This window comes from Gavialis gangeticus, unplaced genomic scaffold (genome assembly GCF_001723915.1).
Source record: "Gavialis gangeticus isolate Ggan-Ray unplaced genomic scaffold, GavGan_comp1, whole genome shotgun sequence".
Classification (NCBI taxonomy): Eukaryota; Metazoa; Chordata; order Crocodylia; family Gavialidae; genus Gavialis; species Gavialis gangeticus.
Window position 1 is genome coordinate 145,172,600 of NW_017729024.1, and position 9,552 is coordinate 145,182,151.

A 9,552-nucleotide genomic window follows, 5' to 3' on the forward strand; every position below is an offset into this window, starting at 1 on the left:
CTTCCACCACACCAGACTTACCAGCTGGAGGCAGCTGTATTGGAAATCTGATCAGTATTGACCGATATGCCTCCTTAAATATCGGTATCAGTCCCAAAAATCTCTAAGTGTACACCCCTAATGAAGATATTAACCTCCAATCCATTGGAATACCTATCCTTCAGTTGGAAGGGCACAGCTGCTGCAGTTTATGATGTGCCCTTGAAAATACAACACCACTGATTTTGTATTTTTTTCTAACATATGTATACAAGCAGAGGCAATAAAAACAGACAGAAAAGTGGCATTCAGCAGGAAATGCTAGGTTCATACAGTAACACTGTGAAATTTAATTGAAGTAATTTTAGTATCTGGACAAGACAGGTACTCTCCTCCCCGAATGCTTATATTTTAATGATGAATCACTGCCTTTTAAGCTAATCCACTGGAACTGGCAAACTAGTGAGGACCACCTACACATTCAGCACTACTTGTGTGAAAGCTACCGTCAAGTTTAATAAAATGGCTGGTTAAACCAAACTGGCAGAATGAGCTATTTTTTAATCAGTATGAAAAACAATGAACTGGTACAGCCACAAGACCAGCTAGAAATAGGCCATACTGAAATGGAGGCCAAAAACAAAAAACCAGATGTCAGGTACCAATCCGTAGCTCGCTATGCTGCATCCTGCAAAAAGCCTGAAGTAGAAGGCAGTGCCATAACAAAACAGTCTAGCTCAGTGGCTCTCAACATTTTTAAAAACTTGAGGCACACGCTAATATGATTGACACCCCCACCACCCTCAGAAAATGCCAGCTCTTTGTTCTGACTACAGAAAAATAATAGAGCAATTCTTCTTTAGCAAAGAACTCAGAAAGATTACAACAGGACAGAATGGTTTTGACACTATGGATTCCTATTCAAAACCTCTGGTTTTATATTGCAATTCATGCTTGCATGCTTAACAGTACTAACACAAAGTATTTCAAGGTACTCCAGAGTGCCATGGCACCCTGCTTGAGAATCACATATTTAACATGCAACTTTCACTGTATTTTGACACTTCTATTAGACTGTGTATTAACCTTTTCTTAAGAGGCAGAAAACCCTTTCAAAGATCAATTCTAAGACTTCCAGTTTAAAGTGCAGCATTTAAAAGAAAGGAACATAAGGCAACTCCACAGATACAAGATACCCATTCCTGGCTGTGCATGGCACACTCTTGCAGCTGAGAGCCAGGTCAGCTGATGGGGCTCCCAGGCACAGGGGCAGACCCTGCTACACATGCAAATTAAAGCTAGGGAGCAAACAGCTATAAAGTAAACAGACATTTTCAAGGTCTAACTTTATAGCTGGTTGGATCACCTTTTAATGATATGATAGGTACTTTGCATGGGTAGCTGGTCTCAGTTAACTGCAATATCTGTAACATGTAGAGGGGGCCTTTCTGCTAGCTTATTTTCCAGCTTGAACACAGAAGAAATGTAAGTAAATACAAGTGTAGAACAAAGAAGGTTTAGTGTTTTGAAGGGAAAAAAGGAATTAATCCATTAGGTTAGAAACAAGTCAGTTGCACACACCACACATTAAAATATCTGCAAAACTTTAATATAAATAAACATCACCTGTAGGGCCTCCCAACATTCCCCTCCTAAGGCCAAAATGCGGTCCTCTTTCTCGTTGCTCATTTTCATTATCTACAGCGATACGTACAACATTATTAGAAAAGTATTTATTAAAAATAAAATATTCAGCCCTGAATTAGAAATTTCTATTCCTTATGAACTACAAAAAAGCAGCAGCCTCACAGGTTTAAATTTTAGGAAAAACGTGCATTAACTTTGAAGTCCCCATTTTATAAGTAAAACTTGTTCATTTACTTTGCTTTCATGCTTTTACACAGCTCAAACACCTGTTCATAACTTGAACCTTTATTACATTTTTAAAATCACCTGGGAAACTCCACCACAACAAAAATTGTATTTTATATTCAGTTACTGCTAAGTGCCAGAAGTTCAACATTATCAAGCTTACATTGACTTGGACCAAATCCTCCACGGCCACCTCTGAAATCCCCTCGAGCACCTATAATACAGCATAATGGCAACTGTAAAATCTGAACAGACTTCACCGCTTATCAGTTGCACTGTTTGCACATGCAATCTTTGTGCTTTCTACAAAGAGTAAAGAAACATCATCAACCAATATTATTAAAATGGGACACAAGCACAGTCAAGTGACTTATTTAAACAGGTTTGAAGTAAAGAATTGAAAATGCTACCCCCTCCTCAGTAATGCTTCCAGTTCACATTGAAGATATGGAGAGAAGAAATTAAGACCTTGGAGTGATTTTCTCTCTCCACGCTATTCAGATACAAACCCCAACCTTTAAAACTATGAATTGTGGGAAAGATAACAATGTAGTTAAATCAGAACACTGAGTCAAAGAGTCAGTTTTCTTTACTCACATCCACTGGTGTGAAACTAGAGAAAACCCAGCAGCCTGGGTACAGGGCCAAGACAGAAAAAATGAAAACTCCTATGTACCTGGTCTTTCATTTTTTTATTACCTTTTTTAAGCACATGGAACAGAGTCACACAGTCAAAGAGAAGGGAAGAAATATTCACCATATTAAATAAAAAATGTGTTGTTTTACTCTGGACCTAGAATGTGCTCCTAACACTTTTACAAGGAGTTTCAGATCACCACTCATGTAACCATAAAGAAGAAACTAATATTCTTTATTGCTTCAAAATATTATAAATATTTATTTTTTGTACGACTCTGAATGTTATCTTGTGAAACTGGTTTTTCAATGGTTATTCATGATTTTTAATTTTTCTATTTTATCAAAACAAAGGACACTAAGTCAATGATGAGATTATGGGGTGGATTTTCAAATGTACAAGAGGCATCTAATCATCCAATTCCAAATGAAAGCCAATGAAAATTCCCCTGGCCTCAAAGTCTCTCTCTTAAAATATTACTGCCAATTTGCTTGTGCCCTTACCTCCTCTTCTTGAAAATCCTCTGCTTCTGGAGTGGGCATCTTCAGTACGTTCTTCTGAAAAAAAAAAATGCATTCAAGTGAAAGTTTAAGATATTAAAGATCTCAGAACCATGTCTAATTTTGCAAAGACCGAGTCTCAACTTCAGATTTTCCTGTCCCTTCTCAACCCAATTTAACAGTGAAAAACTTTATCAGCTATCAATACGATATTTTCTCATATGTGGCATGCCCACAAATTAAATACATACCTTATCTTTCTTCATTCTGCTTTTTTAAAAAAGATTTGTCCAGAGTTATGACTGCACAGGGCAGGGACAGAACCTAATCTTCAACTGACTCACCCTCCCTTTCAACTAAAGTTGAATTGCTAGCTGCTGAAGACAATAAGCCACTACGTCAACTGACTCCCTTACCTGCCTGAACACCACCAGCACAGCTCCTGCATTGTGAGGTAGGAATCAGGGAGCAGGGTGCTTTAACCCCAGGTGGAAAATCAACTTCCTCACTTATTATATGTACCCCAATTTTGAGGGGCTGATTTTTGAGTAAGTGTGTGGGTTGTATGTAGGAAAATAGTAGTAGTAACCTTATTTTCCAATACACTCATTTACCATTGCATAGGAATCAACTGCCAATCACTTGAGTCCATAATTAATATCACATTATCAGAAGCAACATATACCTCGTGCAAACGACATTTAAACTATTGCACACAGCATCTCAAATGCCCATGAATGTTTTATTTATTTATATATTTTACAAATTAGCGAAGTGGTGGGATGGACTGAGATTAGGTGTGAGGGGTGTAATCACTCTTCCAAAATAAAATGCTTGAATAATATTACATTAGAAAACGTCACTGAAGCAACCTATATCAAGAAATAGATCAAATTACTCAGCCTAATAAATTACTTTTAGAGATGGAACAATTAAATATCTTAAAGATTAAAAGACATTGATTCTTCTTCAAATAAATAGTTTAAATTAGCTACCCTTTATTATATTACGGTTACATTTGGGTTTAAAATATTCCGGAATACAGATTTAAGCTTGGCTTAAAAATTAAGCATCTTGATTTTATCTATAATTACTTGGGGGGTTCGCTCCTTATGCAGGAATAAGAAAGGGCAGCAAGACAGAATGTTATAATTGGACCTTTTAGAAGGTCCAATTTCCTTTTTAGAACTCATTTCTTTCTTCTCATGAAAAATATGGGCTGCACTTGTCTTCCAAACAAACGGAAAGGCAGGTGGAAACTCTTTGAAGTCTCACCATTTCAAAGCCTACTTCATTTTAGTAAAAAAAAAAAAAGCAACGAATGTAACACTATGATCTTTCCACTATTAGCTGGAAAAGTCATTAAAATACCAAAGAGAACAGCCCCAGAAAGAATACATAATGAGTTCCCCATCCGAATCCTTGTCCATCCCATGCAGGGTTAGGGCACTTCACAACAAGGGAAGGACAGACGTATTAACTGCCACTGCTTTTCCCCTACCCCCTGCCACCTAATTTTCTGACCTGTGGGGAGCTCCACAGTACAGATTTGGACCACGGGCTGGATGTTGACCATCCCTAATACAAGAGGTTTGCTCTAAGAACCACAAGTACAGGACAAATTCTTGCCCTGTTCCATCTATTGTGGGTTAGGAAGAAACAAAGGTAGTTATGTTCTTGAACAACACTTCATAACATTCTGACACATGAAAGGAGAACAGCAGAAAGAACAAGAGAAAGTTGCTGCTGTATTCAGACAAGATGGACAGCAACAGATGAAAGCCTCTAAAGACACTGCTAAAGAAAGAGCTGCCACAAATGTTAAAAGGGACATGGTTAATGCAAGCTACTTAATTACTCATAGGAATAGCTCAAGTGCCTGGAAGAAAGTTCAGGAACCAGAAAGTGAATAGACTTACCTTGCTAAATAATGTGTTACTGTTACAGCAGAAAATTATTCTATATTAATTCAAAAGAGGGTAGGTACACTATAAGTGCCTACACTACGAGGACTGAGTTACAATCTGCCCCAGGTAGATTTAAGAGTTAGACACATTTTACATTCTGTTAATAAGCTTAATTTCACCTTAATTTTTTCTTCCAAGAAGAATGAAAACATGATTCTGCTACAAGGTTATAAACTTATTCCAATGAAGAATAGGGAATTTTCTCAAAGTTTACTACTCACCTACAGGTCTCAGAAAAGATTATATTAATCTTTCCATAATACCAGTTTAAGATGTAGGCATAAATAGCATTTATTGTAAACAAAAGGACATCTTAAGCAAAGAGTTAAATACTGTCTACGCACAAGTTTCTTAAATGTTTTAGGAGGGAATAATAATACAATTTCTCATTAGAATTACAATCTACACTGTATAAGACTTAACTACTGGCCCTGCAAAATACTCAGTATCTGATATTTATGTCTTTCACTAACAGACAAAATCTAAACCCACCTGCCAGGACACTTTAAAAGAAATGTGACTGACCACTTGTCTTATGCCAAAGCACATCTCTACAAAACATCTGCCAAGAAAAGGCTAGATACCAAACTTCCATGTCTCAAATAGAGTCGTTTCTTTCTTCAAGTTTATTTTCTAGTGTAATTGGAGGTAACAAAAGCAAGCTACATCAGAAGGACCAACATATTGATTTCCACAAATACACACTCACAAATTTCACAAGTCAAAGGAAATTATTATAAAGTAGTCCAATTAGCTGGATAGCACAAGCCACAGAACACTGCCTGGTATCGGAAACATCTAATACAAATCCAGTACAAATAATATTAGCCAATACCTGATGTTTCAAGTAACACTGAACACATTACCCTCCCACATCCCTAATCAACTATGCCATGTTATAGTACTGGTACAAGACTGAAAGAGAAACATAAGAATGAAAACTATTCTGAAGTATGCTGTATTGTTTCTACTGCTCTATGGTGAAAAATGTTATTGATGCAAACCTTGCAGCATCTTCAAACACTATTTATTTTAGAAATAGCCACTGTTGAAAGAAAAGTCTTACAGGAATAGTAGAGATGAGCTGGTAGACTAATCAATTGAAGTAGATGAGGTAGGAAACAAAACTGTAGTTATTTCAAATAAAGGTGGATCCCAGTCAAGTACACCATATCTCAAGGTTTGAAAAATTAAGATAAGGGGCATCTTGTTATGCAGAGATGCTACTGCAATTCCAAGTTTTCAGAAAGGCCAAGATGGATGTGTTGGGAATGACCTAAACAGGACTCTAGCCACAAGAAATGAGAGGTCAGCTCTTCTAATGGGGCAAGATACCGACTTTCAGTCTGGAACAGTTCCTTTATTTTTGTCACTGGTCTAAGGGAAGAACCCTATCAAGACTTGTAAACATATCCTCCTCCTTCCAGGTAATGTTAAATTCCTAAAAACCTAAGTGGGGTCTCACAGCAAATAATTACAAGGCCGAGCTGATGAAAAACCTGAACACTCACTGACACCCTGCAAAAGGGAAGCTATCAATACCACTACATCTTACGCAGAATTTCAGAATCAACAAAACACCCAAGGGGAAGGTATCTATTAAAATGGAGTACCCAAATATAAATGGGAGAATTTAAGAGATTTAAAAGAGCTCATGCAAATATCTGCTGATAAAAAAAAGCAAGCTTAATATCAACATCTAATTTCAGAACTAACATCAAGCCATTTTAGGTCTACATTAACAACAATCACTTGTATTAAAATTATGGAAGTAAAGAACATGTTTCTTAATTTAATAAAGCTGACACCTTGCAAAGTAGATCCAAAATGAATATCCAAGACAGGAAAAATTTAGCAGTAAGCACTAACAACATCGCAGATACTGAAAAGTTCCTTGTAGCAAGTTTACAAATGCTGAATAGAAAGTTTACCTCTGTTTCCAAAACTCCTTCCACTACCAAATCCACCTTCTCTGGGAGTATTTTCTGTATTGGGATTCTCACTGGCATCTACAGAAAAAAAAAAAAATAGATTATGACTTGTAAGGACAAGTTCCTGATCAACCATTTTACTCACCATAAAAGAGCATACCACAAGCAAGGGTGTGTGTAATGTGAGAGCTTCTTTGGAAGAATGCTAAATTGGCTTTCATACTCAAGTTTTTCACATTACCACTCAATTTCAGATCTTCAAAAAAAAAAAGGGCTAAGAAGTCAGAAAGGTATAAGCTATCATTGAGACTGTCATTTTATTGAGGTACAGTGCACTTTAATTGCATGGTCTCCAGACTAAAATATCCCCGAAGGGAACAGGTACTATTTTGTATCATTTCATTCAGCAACTGTTCCATGTCACACATGAATGCTTTACAGAGCGTGACAAGGGCCACATAAGTACTCCAAGCATAATCACAATACAATGTTCTGCCTTCCCCTTCAGCCCCTCATTCCAATGCTGAGCAGGGGAAGCTATCAGCGAGTACTCTCCTGTGCTCTCCACCACTACCCTCAGGATCCCAGGAGTGCTTAGTGATCGTCCGTTCCATTATCCAAGCCTAATCCCTCCCCACTGCTGCGTGTATGCTGAGTGCAGCAATTGAGGCAGTTTATGCATTTAACAGATACTCAAACTAGAGCTGATTACAATCAAAACAATCGGTAAAAAATTGGGTACAGTACTGGTATGCACTTCAGCAAGCTATACTGTATTTTGTAAATGTACTGTACAAAGACTATAGTTTTTATAAAGGAGATCTTGGACCTACAGACGTTGCAGCTGAATACCTTTGCAGGGGTACTCAACCTCCAGCCTATGAGCCAAACACAGCCCATGGAACCAGGCAGCCACCCCACGGGGCTCTCTATGGTCTGGAACTGTGGTAGCTATTAATTATGGGCACCTGCCCCCCTGCCAAATGCCCAAACCCCAAGCTCCACCAAGCCAGTTGGAACCAGGCTGCAACCTCTTTACCCTGCAGACTCAGGTCTCCCCCACTGCCCCACAGGGCTGAGTTGGGGCCAGGCCATTTCTCTACCTGCCATAGGGCCAAACCATTCCCCCCACCCCTATACCGGCAGGACTAGGCTGCCCTTCCACACAACCAGAAGATGCCTGCCATGCATGCCCCAGGTGCTAGATCAGGACCACCATACAAATCTGGCCCATCCACAGACTGGGCACTGCTCTGAAAAAAAAAAAGCTGGGCACCCTGCCTTACTGTATGTAATTTGCACAATAACATTATGGAGGGCTTTGACTCATGACTACACCCAATACATTTATCTTCATCATGTTCTACTTGCAGCACTATGTACCCTACATTAGTAATAATTGTTTATGGTTGTGTACTACCCTGCTGGGCAGAATACATTGTTAAAGTTTAAACAAAACCCAATAGAAAGGTGGGGCGTGGGGGGGAAGATAACAAAATTAATAACCTCTGCTTCCAAAATTCCTTCCACTACTAAACCCTCTCATTCTGGGCTGACATCCTCGGTTAGGCTCCTCGTTGACATCTGCAAGTTTGGAAAAAAAAAAAATCAATTTATTTTTTGAATGTTGAACAGGTGTCAATACTTTTACCTACCACAGCAAGATATACCACATATGGCACATTGCTTTTCTATTCAAATTTTCCTTACTTTCACCCAAATCCAGAGTAAAGGACAAGTTTTGAAGCAAAACATTTATTTGTCAAACAACAGAGCTCTCCTAGCATGCTTCCAAAGATTCTAGTATCCACACAACAAATCACTTCATTTTTACCACAGAACTATTTTGTATTCAATTTACAGCTTAGCGATTATCTGTATCACCTTTCATACAAAATTCATATCCCATCTTAAGATAGAAAATATGGCAGTACATGAAAGTTTGTATGTACACAATTTAGAGTTAATCTACTGTTTTAGCTTAAAAACAACAACAAAAAAAGGCTCAGGTTCATGTCTGGTTTTGAAATAATGTGCCTGCAACTCAAAGAATGCATCAATTTGATCAGTACTATGAGGGATTCAGGATCTGTGTGTGTTTGCAAAATCCAAAATACTTAAAAATTGATTCTCTTGGTGTTCTATTAAAAGCTGTTGCCATGTTCGAGTAAGTCCTCAAAAAAGAAGCATGAAACAAAAGGATAGAGTCATGATCAAGTATTCTGTAAATTGCCAAGCACCGTGGATTGCCTTAAACAACTTCAAAACCATGTTTGAAGCGTATAACACATTTCAGAAGTTAAGCACAAAGTGTTGGGAGCACAAGCAGATAAACTGTCAAGTCTGCCTGCCAAATCAATAATGCAGAAAAGGATCGTACTGAAGGGTGACAAAACTTGTAGGAAAATATCTGTTGCTCAGGGGATGGGGGAGGAAGAGAGGGGATCATATTCAAGTTTATAATGCATTTGATGGAAATAGCCAATCAGAGTGCTCCAAGCACAGCGAAATGCCGCCATGACTCTGAAGCTGTGCCAAGGACGGGAGAGAGGGTAGGGGAGCTGATGGCCTCGGTTCCCCCACCCCACCCCACTCTCTGCAAGCAGTGCCAAGGACTGGATCCCCCACCCCACTCCCTGTAAGATGCAGAACAGCAGTAGTATGGG

General features: G+C 38.5%; 1 protein-coding gene across 9 annotated transcripts in view; it reads right to left on the bottom strand.

Moving 5' to 3' along the window:
• Positions 1–9,552, bottom strand: part of DDX4 (DEAD-box helicase 4) — a 114,984-nt gene that overhangs the window by 45,391 nt on the left and 60,041 nt on the right. For 8 of the 9 annotated variants that reach the window (XM_019517848.1, XM_019517845.1, XM_019517852.1 and 5 more), the window contains 5 exons: positions 8,393–8,470; positions 6,887–6,964; positions 2,992–3,045; positions 2,015–2,065; positions 1,606–1,677 (listed from right to left, as the gene is read on the bottom strand). In XM_019517848.1, coding sequence (XP_019373393.1) covers positions 1,606–1,677; positions 2,015–2,065; positions 2,992–3,045; positions 6,887–6,964; positions 8,393–8,470 — 333 coding nt within the window. The remainder of the gene's footprint in view (positions 1–1,605; positions 1,678–2,014; positions 2,066–2,991; positions 3,046–6,886; positions 6,965–8,392; positions 8,471–9,552) is intronic. The other variant, XM_019517850.1, reaches the window with a different exon arrangement.